The 18,115-nt window shown below is 42.7% G+C and overlaps 1 protein-coding gene across 16 annotated transcripts in view; it reads right to left on the bottom strand.

The window, feature by feature from the left end:
- Positions 1–1,837: 1,837 nt before the first annotated feature.
- LOC110506321 (PHD finger protein 21A) overlaps positions 1,838–18,115 on the bottom strand; it is a 50,304-nt gene continuing 34,026 nt past the window's right edge. For 2 of the 16 annotated variants that reach the window (XM_021585856.3, XM_021585857.3), the window contains exons 6-18: positions 14,234–14,407; positions 13,872–14,126; positions 13,441–13,524; positions 12,461–12,781; positions 11,824–11,946; positions 11,400–11,451; positions 11,153–11,232; positions 10,812–10,872; positions 9,449–9,615; positions 8,741–8,896; positions 6,731–6,806; positions 6,527–6,630; positions 1,838–6,408 (exon numbers count right to left, since the gene is read on the bottom strand). In XM_021585856.3, the coding sequence (XP_021441531.3) occupies positions 6,019–6,408; positions 6,527–6,630; positions 6,731–6,806; positions 8,741–8,896; positions 9,449–9,615; positions 10,812–10,872; positions 11,153–11,232; positions 11,400–11,451; positions 11,824–11,946; positions 12,461–12,781; positions 13,441–13,524; positions 13,872–14,126; positions 14,234–14,407 (2,043 nt within the window). In that variant the 3' untranslated portion in view covers positions 1,838–6,018. Of the gene's footprint in view, positions 6,409–6,526; positions 6,631–6,730; positions 6,807–8,740; positions 8,897–9,448; positions 9,616–9,704; positions 9,728–10,811; positions 10,873–11,152; positions 11,233–11,399; positions 11,452–11,823; positions 11,947–12,460; positions 12,782–13,440; positions 13,525–13,871; positions 14,127–14,233; positions 14,408–15,501; positions 15,729–18,115 lie in introns of those variants that run through there. The other 14 variants (XM_036963431.2, XM_090221953.1, XM_036963430.2 and 11 more) reach the window with 11 other exon arrangements.

Below are 18,115 nucleotides of genomic sequence, written 5' to 3'. Positions count from 1 at the left end.
TTGACTATATTAGGCTGACAGCATTCTGTCTGTGGTGTTCTCATACAGGAGTAATTTACAGGTGTTGGAAAACTGTGGACAAGGAGACCATCGATTTTGAAATATTGGACACAGCCAACAAGGTACTATCCAGAGACTGAGGTCATCATCCTCTCGGCTTTAATCGACCTCAGAATTAAGTCTATATTTTTACTGTTTTGGGGATTTGTTTCTCTCTGCCCTTGTGTCAGGCCTCTATAAACCCAAAGAGGACGATTACTCTCAGGCTCAAACAACCAGACCCCCATACCATTCTAACAACTGTAGAGAACAAAACAAACTGGCGTATGCTCCCAAAAGTGCTATGCCTCTGCTAGAGTTCCATTAAATGGGCCGATGGTTTCCAAATGATGTATTCCATCACAGACCGGAGCAGCTCTGAGTCGGTCTCACACTTAAAGAGGATGAGTATTGATCACGTCACGTAGACCCTGGGAGAGATGACAACTTTAAACGTGTGGAAACACCAGGAAAGGGCAATCAAATTGAGTCTGGAGTGGAGGGCATCTCATTGTTGCAGAGGTTACATCTTCTAAGAGGCTATAGGACAACCTAGAACCCAACCATGACTCTTTTCAGAACATACTTTACATAGGCAAGTCCAGCTGTCTTTTCATTGGCGGATATTACGCTTTTGTATAATGTTTGTCTAATTTATCATGATTCCATTAAATCACTCATGACTAGGGGAACGGGTTTTATCATGGCTGTGTTAAGCTGAGTTTGACTGCAAGCCACTGTTACACACCAGTGCAGTACAGTGATAAAACAGTAGGTCTGCTTATTGTAACTGCAAACTTTATGTGGTGGTTGTCTTTTCTGCATAGCAAGATAGACCATCTTAAACAAGATCATCTCTGTGTATTTTCTGTATTGTGTGTGTGTGTGTGTGTGTTTTGTGTCCCTTTAATAGGTTTCTAAACTCTGTTTCGTGCTCTTTCATCAGGTATACCTACTGTGATAGTTGTGAATAAATGTGACATGGAGAATGGTGGTGCGGACAGGAGAAGGAAAGGCCCCTGCCAGTGATCTGAGGTGACATGTTTCAATTGATTCACTTGTCTGGTGCCATCAGCAACAACTTCCATTCGGCTATATTCCTATTAGCCTTGGAACACTGAATCATACTACATTTTGAAGATGTGTGAACTAAAATGTAGTAAAAGTTTTTGCCGACACAAGTGAATTAAAATATAATCAGCCGGTGGTGAATGATCCATGCTGGAAAACCATTTCTTTGTCCCTCAACCATATCCATACATTAAATTGACACTGTCCAATTGTTTTCAGTGGGTGATGAGGAATGGAGAACTGATCTATAGCCTCGTGTATGTTCAGGTGCAGCTTCTTTGAGTTGTCTGCGGCGGAATGTTCTGTGGCTGTGGAGGTAGCGGTTGAGAGGTTGGTACGAGAGGTGCGTCTGGAATACCAGCGCCACCTACTGGCCATGGACAGTCACTCAAGCTCCCTCGCAGCAATGGTGATGAAGGCATTTCACAGAAAGTATACACACACACACACAGTGTGTCTATGGCATATTTGGTTAATGCACAATTGCATAAAGGTTCACACTGCTTTGATATGGCACTTGACAACATCAATGGGAGTTTGACAGAAAGCAGCTGAAAATGGATCGGAAGTTGCACTTTGACCTGGAGGTATTATCTCTCACTACCACCTGTTTGACAGTGAATTGATTGCTGTCTACAGTGTTTGTAAGAAGAACTGTCACACACTACATCTTGATGGCTGTTCATAATCCGGATACGTTTATACAGAGAGAGAAGAGACGCCACAATTACAACTTTGTAATTTTATTTAAAAATGGTCAAATAAATAAATACAAATTGATCGAATGCTCCAAAAAATCTTGACTTACTCTGACACTGCAATGGAATTTGCCAAACACTGCATACAAATAGCTGCATAAAATAACTCAAGTACAGGAAAGAGGTCAAATGAATCAGTGGATCACAGGCAACAAAAAGGATTGGTAACAAAACCGTAGTAAAAAATAAACAAATACTTCTTTTAAAAAATTATTGTGAAAAAATACAACCGACAAATATTACAAGAGAGTATGCAGTCTGTGCAATAAACCATTTACACTATATCCAGCACATTAGTGCCTTTGACTTGCTTGATCTGCTACAATGCATCTTAACAAAGAGGAAGAATACTTTACGTTGAGAAAAAAAGCCTTCTAAATGAATGAAATGATACGAGTGCATGAAGTAAGAGGTGGGACAGAGGTTTACAAGAAAGGGGGGAGTCTCCATATTGATGGCAATGAAATGCAACTAAAATACTTGAAGGCCACAGATGTGACGTGATTTCGCATGAGAATAACTGTTTTCAGAACTAATCAAGATATGCCGAGATGAAGAATCTAATCAATATTGGTTTCCTAATTGGTTGCTCTCGTTGTGAATATTATTTAGCTGGTGTAGATCATAAATGGAAATAAAAAAAATCTTTAAAATCATTCTTTGGATATTAACTTTGTTTCTATTTTTTTTTCTTACCACAACATGACATTTACTTTCTTTCACAGCACAAAGCACTAGACAATATTTGAGTTGGCCATACCACATCATCCTCCCTAAGTCAGAAAATAAAAACAATTCCGCCCATAATATTCAGCACTTTGCCTTCAAAGTTATGATCCAATAAAAAAGTCACTAATTGAGAGGGACATTTCATTTCCTACGTGAGTCATTGGGGTACGTATACAGTACATTAAACATTTAATGGTACAGCTGTAGCTTTCAATATACTGCTGTAACACTTTACATTAAGGTAGCCTATACCCTGGTTACTTTTGTGTTACTTATTCGTTATAATGGGTTATAAACTTAAATCTGTAAACTACTAAATAACAGTCTATGAACGACTTGTGAATATTTTATGAAAGGCACCTGAAAGTAAAGTGTTACCAAGGTTGGAAAGGTGAAATTCAGTTCTATATATGAAAAGTAGGAATGTTTTTTAAAAGTATAATCATGTCCATACAATCTATTTGCATATGTAGACATAGGTTTGTTGAGGTTTCGACAGCTATAGTTTTGTTTTTGGGCTCATCATGCTGAGCACAGATGGGGGAGTGTATTTGCTGAGATGCTTATTATTTCTATTGCATTAGAGGCACTGAGAGCCACATTTTTCTAAGCTTCTGCACCAAAAAAGGTCCAATAAAAACACATCAAAAGGATTATAAAGATAATATGAAGAATATGTCAATTATTTAACAATATTCAGAAAAAAAATCTGGCCCTAAATTATACATTTTCATGGTAAGTATGTGTCATTGCTGCCACTTTTATCATTTGCATCTTGCCCCGTGAAGATGGCAAGTCAGGAGAGAACTACAGGATTTAACACTGTTGAGTGTTCAACCACAAAGGTGCATTATAATATTTGCGAATTGCTTGTATTTGAGGGACTTGGTGGAGGGACAACTCAAATAGTAGTTCAAATCACAATCCTTATTTTTCATACACTGGCAAGTCAAGTCAAAACGAATCGGAACTCTCTTACACGACTCAGAGCAACTGACCCCCTTGTAAATACAATAGGTTCCCATTTTAGCCTATTATCTCAGTTCTGTGCAAAGAGAAGTATATTTCCTGAAGTGGTTCATCACAAATAGACAAGATTTCCACAAATCATTGATTTTTTTTTTTGTGACACTCAAACAAGACCAACAATACACCGAACAGTTTGTTCACGAGGCGCAACATTTTCTTAAGGCAATTGCTACACAACGACAAGTACCCGCAGGCCAAAAGGAAGAGTGGCCTCAACACAAGACACTGGACTGGGCCATCACTTATCCGTTAACTAATGCTCTCCTTTTGATCTGGCGATAGATTAAAAACCCGATCTTGCATCTTCTCTTTGTGCTTTCCAGTTAATTGCATTATTGTGATGATTTGTTTATGTATTTTCAAACATAAAACATTGCCATGGTTTGTCAAGAGGAAATATATAGAGCCCTGTAAAAGCCTTCAAACTCTCTAGACAAAGGCACCGCCAGGGGGACCCATACCGTATGATGTAGTACAGCAAGTAGGCCCTGTGATGAAATGATATGTTTACCGGCAACCTATTCCTTCAACGTCCCTCATTTCTCAAGTGCTTCACAACTAATGTATCGACATTGCATTGCAACTCTTAAGGACTTACACATGTAAAACGGCAGGTTATGAACAAAAGCTACACATACTGTACAAAAGTGTCAAATGAAAAGTGACTTGTCAGTGTGGTGGTGTAAAATATAGTCGTTCAAATGTTCATATTTACTTTAGACATGTTTATGGCAGGATGAGGGTATGTGGTTCGGTTCCAGTTTTTTTTTTTTTTTGCCAACAAGTTTGTGCTTTTCCTATAGCGTTCCTGACCATTTTCCCAAACAACATATGGTACAATGTCATTGCCACGCTCTCTTTTGTACGTCTGTAACTGCCATGCTAAATTTGTGCCTATCTACGGGGACTCCTAATTGAAACCTTAAAAACATTATATAAGAAAATAGGACTGTTTCCCTGCTGTATTTGGATACAATAGCATTTGGCAGTTATGAATTGAGCATATTGAATAAAAATTCAATTGCAAGGAACATCTAAAAAATAAAAATAAAAGCTATTTACATAGTTTTTTCCGGTTCAAATATATTTTATAAGAAACCAAAGTAATGCGAAAGAGAAAAGCACGTTTGAAGAAGCATATCTTGATGTTCGAAAACTAGGAAGACGTGAATAGAAATATATTCCCCCAGAATAAATGGTTTCCTTTAGCAACAGATCCCAGGGGCATGACAAACGGACACAAAAAAAAACCTCTCAGACAATATCTGAACTGATAGTCGCTAAGTCCCCCGTGCATGCCTAGAGCTGCATTCACATGGAATATTGATGCAGCCGCTTTCCGTCTATGCCTCCGAACGTATCAATCAACAAAGTGGTCAATCATATTCTCAAAATAATACAAAAAGAACGCTAGGTTCAGCAACAATGGATAACGCAAAACAAGTCATGATAAGGTGACCTCGTAAAGAAAAAACATCTTCATTGTCAATGAAGCCTGCAACGAGTCCATGTGATGCTGCTGAAGACCACAGACCGTAAGCTGAATGCTGGGCTCCTCCCACTGTAGCCGGTCTGTCTGGCTGTCTGTTGGGCAGCACTGAGGTGACAGTGGATACAACTTGAACGTCAGGCTGACCTATGTTGATCCATCATCTGTCCTGTGATGTAGCTTTAAGCTGTACTGTCAGAGTTGTTGGTGGTCGTAATGGGGGCAGGTAGGATAGATGGATGGAGGTGAGCTGGAGCTCCTGTAAGACAAAAAGTGTGATTTGGGACTAATCAGATCCCTCAGGCAATACTTCAGTGATTTTCAAAACTGTTGACAAATACTGCAGCAAACAAAAACCTCGTCCCCTGGTAGTTTATAAATTCCAAATGGCTGTTATGGTGTTTTGGTTGATCCAATTGTTTCTGGTGTGGTGTAGGTGGTGGATCTTCAGGCGAGCGGGCAGGTCTCATCTTTGGACATCTCGGATCCATCTCCCCTGAAGCTGCAGACTAAGACACCCTAAGAAACCATCCCCACAAAGAGGCGCTATGGCGACTATTGGAGGCACACATTGGTGTGATGTTTATTACTATTAACAATATCGTTATTATGAGTAAGAGTGTCAACATCGTCAGACTTGAATAATAATCTTTGACCTCGATTGGCATACCACTGGTACATAAAGTCACCCTCCTTCGTCCCTTTCCCTTTCTCCATCTGATAATCATAATGTCCTCTCGGACAATCCAATAATACACAAACTAACAATAACAACGACCCCAAAAATATATATGTCGGTGTGTGTGTTAATCGATTGGCAACTTTGGGCAACTTCATGGGGTGCTTTATCTTTTTCTTTCCCTCTCTTTGGGGGTTCCTGTCCCTGGACTGGGTGGGTGGGTGTTATTTGGCCCCCTCTGCTACATCCACAAGGGCCAGTGCTATAGTCTGGGGAGGCTCAAAGGTTTTGCCAAGGCTGCTGCTGTTGAGGTTGTCCATCTCTTTAACGTCCTCTTTCTTCCCTTCCTCCTCGGTCGCCCCGTCCGCGTTGTTGTTCAGGTCGTCGCCACTATTGTTAGTCATGTTCTTGTGCTCCTCGGGACTTGTGTCGTCCGTGTGGTCAGCACTGGCACAGTCTGCTCCTCCATTTGTCAGGAGCGCTGGCGGTGAGGCCTCAGGGGATGGGCAGAAGTTGATGCCCTGAATGAGACGCACCAGGCCCTTGACCTTCTCCAGGGAGTTGTGCATGTCCCTCTGACGGGCCAGGATAGTGTTCTTGTTCTCCATACATTTCTTTAGAGAGAAATAGGGACAGGCTCATTAGTAATTAACCATCCAGTTCATCTATTGTTCTGAGATGACTTCACACGCCTTCAGGGTTAGCATCAGTGTCATGCAGTGTACTGCTTACCGTTATGGATTGGCTCAGCTGTTTGACCCTTTGTTCTAGCTGTTCTCTGTCCTGCTTGAGTTCCAAGCTCCACTTCACCAGTTTCTGCTTCTCCTCCTCTTTAGCTGTCAGATAAACCATTACAGTCAACATTAAAGTGTTACATTAGATGAACACAAATTCATTTGGAGGTTAGCTCTTTTTAAGATCTGGCTTCTCCTGTACCTGCTTTATATGCAATGTAGGAATGAACAATAGCGAGGGTTCCAGGCCATGGGATTGCCTCATCTTTCATCAAAATCTAAAGAAGAAAAGGGAAAACAATGGAATCCATGTCAACAATAGGCTTAAGTTCTGCTTCTTTTTTAAAAATGTTTGAATAACCATTCAACCATCCATTATGTTTCATTCGTTTTTTGGGGGGGGGGGGAGACAAGTGAGCGGAGAAATACAATATAATTCAAATACTGAGCTATATAGTGTATGCTCCCCCCCCCCCCAAAAGTTGGGATATAATACGAATATAATTGTTTAGAGAAAGAGATTTCCGTTTAACAAGTTATACTTTCTTCTCTCAAAAAAGGTAGCGCTCAAAAATGATTGACACTCCTAAAGATTCTGATAAATGAAGTCGTCAAAAGGTTTAGTATTTGGTCCCATGTTACTAGCACTTGTCATTCTACAAACCTGTTGGACGCATTTGCAGCTCACGTTAGTTTTGGTTGTTTCAGATGATTTCGTTCCCAATAGAAACAAATGGTAAATAAATGTATCCTAGTCACTTCTATTGTAAATAAGAATAAAATATGGTTTCTAAAAACACTTCTACATGAATGTGGATGCTAACATGATTACGGATAATCCTGCATTAATTGTGAATAATGATGAGTGAAAAAGTATCAGAGGGTCAAAGATCATACCCCCAGCCGCATGCTTTTAACCTCCCCTGTTATTGGTAATGGTGAGAGGTTAGCATGTCTTCAGGGTAGGATCTCTGGCCCTCTGACTTTATCACTCATCCTTATTCACAGTACCATCCACATTAAATGTACAAGCGTTTAGAAGCATATTAGATTGTTTATTTGCAATAAAAGTGACTATAAAATGACGCAATACATGAATCAGCATTCATTTGTATTTGGCACAAAATAATCTGAAACAACCAAATTAACTGCAAATGCATCCAACAAGTTTGTAGTCACTTGCCTAGGTAAATAAAGATGAAATTAAAATGTTAAAATGTTAAAATGTTAAAAAAAAAAACGAAATAAACAAGCTTGATGTAGTCCTTACGTGCTATGAATACGGGACCGAATGCTAACGTTTTGACTACTTTAATTCTACCAGTATTTATGAGTGTCAATCACTTTGATGGCTACTTTTGAGAAAAAACATTACTTGTTAATAAAAATATTTTCCTAAACAATTGTATTAGTTTAAAATAATATACTCCCCCCCAAAAAAGAAAAATTTGCATAAAACATAGCTCGGTATTTGAATTATTTAATTTATACAGTTATTATTGCTCATCTTTATCAAGGGTGTCAACAACTTCGGGCCGCACTGTATATACTTTAGTTGAAATTGCCTGAATTCTTCGCCCCACTTTTAGATGTTCACACAATCATGGCTCTGAACGCTGTTGTCAAGGAGTTTAGGACAGAGAGACAAGGCCGTGAATCAAATGATTATTGGTTACTGTAGGTTATCATACTGTATGTTATGGAAACATTGCACAGAGGGATATCAACATAACGCGTCTTCCCTTTCAACCAAGCTACCAAAAGTCCAGGGACACATACAGGGCCCCTTTGGAGCACTTCCACATTAAGTGCACAAATCTTTCATAGACCAGACGAACAAAAAAAGAACAAGATGACAGTGCAAGAAGCATTTTGTACAAATAATGAAGTGAAATGCATGGCGCTTTCTCGTGCCTGTTCAAAAACGTTGTTTGGAGAACATACAAAGCTAGGAAACAGTCTTATTGCTCAGACCCCCTACACTAAGACAAGCTCTGAGATTCCTGAGAGCACCAGGACAAGGTGGCACGAGTGGTTCTCACTGAGGTTTCACCCTTCTAATATCTCACTCTGAAAAAACTGGCTTGGATAAACAGGGGTGGCTGTGGCTCAGCTGGAGCTTGTATTAGCTGCATTTAGTTTACAACTGGCCTGGGAACTGCTGGGGGAGCTTCTAAGAGGCTGAGACTGCAGGGACAGGTGATGCTGTTACCTGGTCGTGACATTTGGGGCAGATCCACATGCCCCTGGGAATGGTTTTCAAGGGTGGAGCGAGGCAGTCCAGATGATAAACACGTGCACATGTGTCACACATGAGCAACTGACCACTGCGCCTGCACACAGTGCAGAAGTCCTCATGGATGTCTCCCTGTCAGGAAGAATTGCATCAATCAGTATTGTGGCCCACTACGCCCAACCGATCATACCTGGATATGTGGGACTAGAGGAGAGGGGAGACGCCCTTCACTGAATGACACCTGCCCAATCTGACTGTGCTTTCAAACTGTTCACATTGTAATTGTGTTTGTGGGCACTGGGTGTTGTTCACACGAGCCAGTTTTCACTGGATGACCGCGAGTAATGTTGCTGGTCACGGTACCCTACCAAACCCCAAACACCACTGTCAACAGCAATGACGTGCGATGCGTTGATCCAAACATCCTCAGCCAAAGGAGTGAGGGACTTTTCACTTTGTAAGCTTATGGACACCAGGACACACATAGATTGTCAGACATAAATGAATGATGGATGTAATGGCATGTAGGGTGTAAAAGTGAATGGATGTGGATGTTTCATGTTGTAAGGAGGGGTGGTCTGTCCTGAAACCATAGGGCCTCAGGGAGATACCACTGAGGGGGGGATTTGGGGGAGGCTTCCTCTAGTCCTGGTAGGTGCAGTGGGCTCTCCATCATCTACTTACATCCCCAGAGCTGGGTCTAGGCAGAGGGAGGGTGTGGGGGTGGACGGGGAAGTGAGAGCCCCCCCTCTCTGGCCGGTGGTTGGCCGGGGAGGCGGAATGACTGCTGGTGGGGGATGTTGGGGTGTGAAGACCCAGCTCAGGAACACTGCTGTATTTGGGTGGGCGACCTGGGTGAGATGAGACACGACAAAACAAAACAAAAACAAAAGAAAGGGAAATGGGAGAACAAAATAAAAAAAACATTCTTATGACATACCTGTGACAATGGGTCCTCATTGGCTAGCGCATAAGGAAGAGGAAGAGGAGGAGCACAGACAGAAGCGTTAGTACACAGCGAGGAGGAACAGCATGAAGTCGGGTCAAGAGGAAGGGTGAGCTGGGCAAAGCTGACAGTTAATTGGGACAGTAGTTCCGAGAACAAAGCAGGTCAAAGCAAGACATAAGCCACATCGAATCGACCCGCAGGGCAAGACTTTGTTGAAACAAATGTAAAATCTAATATCTACATTATTTCAATGTACTCTATGAAACAATAGGTCAAATAGAGCTGCATTCAACATTGTCAGTCAGAACGTGGGAAGCAAATGCTTGGTTCATATGAGGATTCATTCTCCCAAATGTTCTGCTCACAGAACCGCAGTGTACCACTAAATATGTTACATAACAGGCCTCTTAAGTCTGTTGCAAACAAATGAGCAGTGAGATCTGACTTGGCTTGGCATGCCATACTAGCCTGAGATCCACAAACCTGTTTGGTTAACATTCCACTACATATACTCCGTGTAAATGCTAAACATGAGAAAGAGTGGCAAGGAGTGGAATGCTAACTCAGACTGGTACCCAGGCTAATGCCATACACATAGCATTCAGACATAGACATGGCTCAAATCCACATGGGGGTGTTTTACTTGGTGGAGTCCTGGGGTTGAGCAAATACAGTACAGAGCTGTGAAGCCATCCTCAACAATACATTCAGAGCAGGGTGGGAAGGCATCTTACTGAGAGGGCAAAGAGAGCTGGTTAAGTAGCATGAATTACAGACAGGGCAAAAGCACAGAGTCAAGTGGTATTAAAAGCAGGAAGTGCAAGGAAAGAGCCAGCTCTATTGCACTAGCATGATAGCACAACCAAAAGAGCTCCGACAAGAAGTCTGTGACGGGGCAGTATCACAGTACAACAAAATGATGTATACTGGTCTCCACCGTTGTATGAGATATGACAGCATAGACTTCCTCGAGGTGTCTGGGAGAGCAGGGTTGTGCGGTCCAATTGACATTGTGTTAGCAAGGTTACAAGGTGGGACACTCCACACAACCCTGAGTAGCTAGATGTTTCCATAACCTGACAGGAGATTCATACTGACCTCTCTTCCTGGTGCCTTGGTGTAGAGGAGTGTTCAGGTAGGTGACGCCGTTCTTCTTACGCTGTAAATATAGGTTGTGTTTACTACTTAGGTCTGGTTCTCGCACACAGCAGACCTAGAACAGGTACAGTATCCAGAGTTGGGGTCGGTTCCATTTCAATTCCAGTCCATTTCAGAAAGTAAACCAAATTCCAATTCCACATTTTTTAACCATTGAAGAGAATTGGAATTTCAACGTACTTCCTGAACTGACTGGAATGCATAAGTGGAATTGAGACCAACCCTGACAGTATCATCATAATGCCATAATAATAACAACGTTAGTGGTCTATGTACTGCACCTCAGGCTCAAACACTGCTCCACTGTATACTGGGTTTGCTGTTGTTCTCCTCTTGCGCTCCTGCCTCCGACTCTGGATCTCTACACAGGTATAGAATAGACCAGGTCAGTATAACACACTGGACATATCTGATGTTAAATTGTCTTCATGTAGGCGCAGACATTATTGACAAAACGTATACAGAATAGGGTGGGGGGCATGCTATATAAAAAAAAGATTTTAAAAAGCTCCATTTGGGTCTTCCAACCTTCCAGATGGTCATATGTCACAAGTCCCAAGGATACCATGAAGGCAAGTTTCTGTGGGAGAGAACAAGAAATCACATTTTCATTAAACGTGTCAAAGACTGCCCCACAAAGCTGACCATATACAGTACCAGTCAAAAGTTGTAGAATACGCTAGTTGAGAGAATGCCAAGAGTGTGCACAAAGCTGTCATCAAGGCAACGGGTGGCTACTTTGTCTAACACTTTCTTTGGGGGGGGGGGGTTACTACATGATTCAATGTGTTATTTCATAGTTTTGACGTCTACGCTATTATTCTACAATGTAGAAAATAGTCAAAAAAATAAAGAAAAACCCTGGAACGAGTAGGTGTGTCCAAACTTTTGACTGTTACTGTACTTTTATTTTCTCGTTGTCATTGCATCTGTGTATAGAGTATAGGCCCACCTGGGGGTTGTCCTCTCTCTTGTTCCTCAGCAGGGGTGGAGCGTTGCTTCTAGCGGTGTGTGAAGGGGAGGAGGGCGCACTGGCCGAAGTCTTCGGGTCTGTAACACCCCGAGCTTTAACAGCCTGGAGGGCGGAAGTAACAGAGTTAGCCACACACAACAAGAGCCACAGTCCCTCCGCGGTGGATGTGACGCCCCCCCCCCCACGAGAGACACATTTTCACACACAGCAAACCAGGACAGAGGGTGGTGATGACCTGGCTTATGTAGGTGGAGGATTCTACATTCGTGAATGTTATTTGGAGGTCTTCCAATATTCAGTGTATCTACGAATTCACTCTCTGGAATAGAGTTTGTGGCAGCTGCTCAAGTACCTATCCATGCACATCAACAAAGCAGGGTGTCTACGCCGACCAAATTGAGTTAAGTAAGAAGCCTGTGATGAACACAAAATAGCAAGGCTAACAGCTGGGTGCTTCTTGGTTTAACAGCAATGAAAATGGTAATTCCACTACCGACGGCCCTACTGAAAATATTATCTGGAAGCTAATAGATTTCATTTGATTGGGTCCACGGAGAAGACTGTAATTTAAACAAATCAAGTTTGCCCGCCCCCTCTTTGTTCCCCCTCCTCTCACCTTGGTGTCAGGGCTGAGGCTTCTGATCTGAAGGGTCTGATGAGTTGCCAGGGTGGCTGTAATGGTGGCCGGCGAGGTGATGACGATGCCAGTTAGCTGGGCAGAGGGCAGGGTCTTGGTGATGCTGGCGCAGGGCTGGCCGTTTACAACGCGTACCTGGTGGATGGGCCCGGTGGTGGAGGCCAGTGAGGTGGAGGTCAGCTTGGTGGTCAACATGACAGGCCGCTGGAGGAGCTGAGGAGCAGCCAGCATGGGAGGAGGGGGCGCAGGGGCGATGGGTACCATGGAAGTGGGCGTAGGCGTGGCTGGTTTAGGTCGGACCTGGTCCACAATATAGACAGGAGGATAGTGAGTATACAGTATGTAAGAGCCCATGTCTTTTAAACAGTAAGAAAAAGTGCATACCAAATACACAGCATTGTCATTAGCCCTCTGTGATCAACACACAGAGCAGCAACAACAGAGGGCATGCCACATTCACAACAAAGGTTAGTAGGAGGTGGGTTGGCACTGGGCAGGTAGATTGAAGGAACAGCCAAAGCACGTGGTAAGGAACAACACCGCTGACATAGATAGTGAAGCCAGGTAGTTAGCAAGGGGTTACGAAAATGCCACTGAAACAGGTCTTGGGCCAAGCCTTCGGTCCTGAACAAAAAGCATATGAATGCAGGAACACACACACACACACACGTCACAAAAGGACACGAGACAAACACAACAAATTAGAAAGAACTTGCTCCAACAGTCCCCTCCAGTAGAATCCCTATTCAGACCTCTGAATAGAAAACCCATTGTAGTCTGGTAGGCTATCCAATCAAACTGCCTCAAATGGAGTACATTTGACATTATAGGACGTCAGATGATAGCTAACGAATTAAAAGCTGGCCATTCTAGGACTGATATCCAGTCTAAACGCCCCCTGCTAGTGTTACTGGAGAGAGGCTGCGGGGTGAGGGGAGGGGAGATCCACGTGGACGAACCTGCGTTAGAAAGGTAGGTCGAGGCGTCAGTCTAGGCGGAGGGATAAACTGAGGAACTTTGATAGGCTGGGCAGTGGCCTGCACCTGCGATGAAACCATCCGTTTACATTAGAGAATGCGGAAAACCACACACAGTCTCAAGGAGATAGACCTTCACACAGTGAAGAAAAGTTGGTCCCAGATCCGACTCATTCCTTGTGAAATCTGCATTTGCAGACACTCTTGCGGCGACACAGAAAAGGGCGATACGTCCTCCTTATCTAAAGAACACGGCAACCCCACCTGTGCCCCGTGATTTAAAATGTTTGTTTACAAAATCAGAAATATACTATTAACACAATCGGGACTTCAGGGACACTTCCGTGTAAATGAATTGTATGTGCAGACAATGAAGCGGAGTGAGTGACATGCCGGACATACAGTATACTTACAACAATAGTGTTCTTGGGGACTATCCGAACCGGCTCCATCCCCTGATGGGTCAACTTGCTGGACGTCTGAAGGTTGATAGGTGCACTCAGTGAGTCAGGGTGACCTATGCTGGCCTTGGGCGTGTTGCTGATGGCTGTGACCTTGGCGACGGAGGGTCGCGGCGTCACGGCGGAAGCAGGCATTGTAGCGGTGGCAGCTTTCAGTACCAGAGGTAGAGTCTTAGTGGCGATGACCGGCGTGACCGTCATCGTGTTCTGTCCAGGAGAGAAGCTAAGTTGAATATGGGGCTACCCTTCAACAATACATACGAAAATATTACTATTACAGCAGTGTGCGTGTGTGTGTGTGTGTGAGCAAGTACCTGTGGCGTGCTCAGTTTGTCAGGTGAGGGCAGGGAGGGTGGGGTGTGGAGGTTAGGCAGGGCAGAGGCCTTCCCATCAGGCTGCACTGGGTGCTGGGGCTGCTGATGGGCCTGGACCTCCAGATGATCCTGTTTCACCAGCAGCTCTTTCCTCAGCTGCTCCACCACCTTCTTCTGCAAGACAGCGGAGGACAGACAGATTTAAGTCGACAGAAGGAATTCTGAAGTTTTCATATGGATCGTGCTGTCCTAGAGAGAGGTACATACATTATGATGACTCTAACAAAACTGTCCAGTACCAGGATATCAAAAGCACGAAACAAAAGTAAAAAGAGACAAGCAACTGTCCTTGTCAAATGTTATTCTTTACCTCATACAAACTCAATTCCCTTTGTTGCTGATTCAGTCATTAAAAAAAAAAGATATATAAAAAAGTATCTTCATAGGCAATAAAGGCATTTTTTGCTTAAACGTAATAGAAATGCTTTCTGCTTAAGGCAGAGGGAGGTGGTGAGGTAAATGGGAACAGAAAGAGCAAGAAGAGAGAGGAACAGCATCTGCTTCAGGTTAAATTCACATTGAAAAGAACAGCATCTGCCTCAGGTTAAATTTATACCCCAAAATAGACGACATCAGCTAACAAACCAAAAAATGGCCACATCGCGCACTGAACTAAAGAATCCAAACGGTGTACATTACCCAGTTGATAGTTGAACAAAAAACAAATGTTCTATGTATCCACATTTTTATTCGGACTAGACCTTAATAAAATGACATGAGGATTCTTTTCAAACGCATGTAGGCCTAAATCCTGTTCCATATACATGTAACCCTCACTGGGCAATACCAGGAAGTGTCCTGGAGACTTCTAGTTATCCCTTTGTTATGGCAAAAAGGCACAGATTCAGTATTACATGTGTATATATTAACCACAACCAACTACTACAGCTAAACATTAATACAAAGTAAATGAGGATGAACAATCCTTCTAGCCTCCTGCAGAATCAGTTCTTGAAACTCACGTTTGGAATTTGGTCCAATAAAATACCGCCTGGAACCGTTTTACACACACTGTGACAAAGACACACAAGGCTGACAGCAAGCGAAGTGGCAGGTGTCCCAGATTCCCCCTGGCTACGGCACATAGGGCACCTACCCCAGTTATGAGCAGCCTGCTTCTAGGCAAATCATCTGTGCCATCCCCCAACAGGTTTATACTGGTTCTGACACAGCAAATCACAAACATTCTCAACGATCTGTAACCTTACCCACTCAGTGAGCATCCAGCCTTATCTGGTAGGCTCATAGAATGCTTCGCGGTTTATAATATTTCCTGCTTTCTTTTATGCCCAGAGAGCTAATTGCTGAACCTTGCACACACACACACTTTCCAACTGGCTTGGCTTCAGACTAGTTCGCATTGACTGTGGCACTGGCACTGCCCCTCGCGGGCCAGCCAGGAGATAGGAGAGGACACGTATGATGAAGTCAGCACAATGAGACGCAGTTCATTCTTCCCTCACATTCACTCTATTGACGTATGCATTGAAAGCCCCCCCCCCCCCCCCCCCCCCCTCCCCCTGCTGCCTGTGTCTGATAAGACAGAACAGAGTCCGACCGCTCTAGTTCACCTCATTCCATTCACTCACACTCACTGCAGTGAAAAGTGAGCCAGCGGGCTGAGCCAAACTTTCACTTTCTGGAGGGTAACTGACTGGCTACGTACATTCTGTCAGAGCAAGTAAAAACACCCAACTGTAGCTTTACAGTGAAAATATAACCATTCATTAATAAATATAAATCCCAATCATGTATGTTCTTTCTTACCTTTTATCTGACTTTTATCTGCTCTTTTTTTGTGGGTATATATATTACTGGCATTGACAATTGTTAGATTCATACTACACTGTTGAGGGAAGAGCTTGCAAGTAAGTATTTCACTGAAATACCATTTCCACTTAATTTGATCCCCAATAGGAAAACAACCTTTAAGTTTCTTCCTATTCATCAAAATACAATATTTTTGTTGATCAATATCAAGCAGTAGTACAATACGGAACAGCCTATTTGGAAATAGATCCGACACGCATGAACAAACTCTCTGAGACCACATGGCAACTGCAACATCAATTAACAACCAAACACATTCGTGTCTGAACAAAAAGGCCAACCTGTGCATGTGAAATACACAGCTCCAGGGAAGAGCAACAAGCATGAGGCTTTCAGAAGTGTTGTTGTGAATGGCATGTGTTTGTGTGTTAGTTTAACAAGAGGGGATGTGTCAGAATTAGACAGTGACTTCCATTCATGTGCTACATCCCCCCTCTGGTCCACAATTCCACCACTGCACACCTCTAATGTAATCTTTCATTGGTTTTGAGGTGAGGGTCCTGTCAGCTCTACATGGTGATGCTGCTCACATTCCCTTATCTCCTCTTAAACCAGGCCTATTTAACTGCTACAGGCACTGCACTTTCCACCCCTCAGTGCAGCTTTCCAACCCCCAATTTTTTTTGACATACATTTTTTTACAGAGATTTCCATGTACGCATTAATTCATCAATTATAAAGTCAATTTGATTTTTACCAATCTAACTACATAATGGTAATCATGTATTTGGATGGCAAATCTCTGTTGATAAACTGCGTAAATCGAGATGTAGCCTAGGCCTATCCACAATACAGGTGAATGCATATTCAATAGCAGTGTGTGCGTGCATTGAGATCTAGAGCTTGTTTTGACTGACTTCATGGGGCTACAGATGACAAAATCAGTTTTCCTTCCATTTGAGATAATAGCAGTCAGTTAGCATTACTTTTATGAATTGTAAAGCCTTTATATGGTTTATTACATGAATTTTGAAGAATTCACAGCTGGTGACGTTAGCTGATGAAGATGATCTCATATAACAAAACGTACAAGATCTCCTAAGCCTGCTTTCACCACAGACCTGATTTCCTGCGTTTATTCAAAATCCCTCCAAAAAAACAGCATTCATTTTCTCCATAGGCTTTGTCCAATGAACCATGGCGGGGTTAGTGCCTACAAAAAGACGCCATTAATTTTGCTCTCTATAGATCATCTTTGGGAGAGACGTGGGTGAGACCAAATAAGTGAACGGAACACTCGAGGACCACTTTGAAAATAAGCGTCTTAATGAATACTTTCAAGTGATATCCTCTGGGTCCACATTGTACATTTTGTTGAATATGTCTGTTACACAGACATTCATTGAATTGAAATCAATTCAACGAATAACGTTTTTGGTGGCAATCAGCTTGGAAAAGCTGCATATTTTGCCTTATGGTTGCATATTATCACAAACAAGGTACTAGGATAGTGAATTGACGTATGTTAGCTTTAGCTCTCAGCTAGCAAGGACATTTTGCTAACAAAGCTGGAAGCCACCAGCGTCTTCTTCCATTGTAAAGTGTTCTAGCCTGTAATGTACTAGCCCGTTTTGCAAACAGTAATTAACAGTTGCAACATTTCTACATGCCGTGTCGCATTATTCAAGTGGGTTAACTTCTGTGCAGCATGAGTTGGGAGCGAACATGACGCAGCCCAGACTCCAAGTGCAGGTTAGCAGTGAGTAAGTGGGGTCGGCTACGCTGATAGACAGGCTTGATTCGTGAGACACATTTGACAGAAGGACTGAAAAGAACACAAATTCTAGTAGCGGACCGTTTTTTAAAAATGTTATAGTATCGAAAAAAAGTACAGACGTTTAGGTATACCGTGCAACACTACTAATAAGGACTAAAGGCTCAACATTGGAATGTCATAATCTGCTCAGTGCACGCACTCCTGTTAAGCCTTGAGGACCGATGCAGTGATTTCTATTATACTTTTTGTTTAACCAATGATTTCGTTTTAAACCA

The sequence above is a fragment of the Oncorhynchus mykiss genome, chromosome 26, assembly GCF_057628025.1.
Source record: "Oncorhynchus mykiss isolate SJ-2025 chromosome 26, ASM5762802v1, whole genome shotgun sequence".
Classification (NCBI taxonomy): domain Eukaryota; kingdom Metazoa; phylum Chordata; class Actinopteri; order Salmoniformes; family Salmonidae; genus Oncorhynchus; species Oncorhynchus mykiss.
The sequence above is the reverse complement of the archived record's forward strand: the minus strand, read 5'-3'. Positions and strand labels throughout refer to the sequence as shown.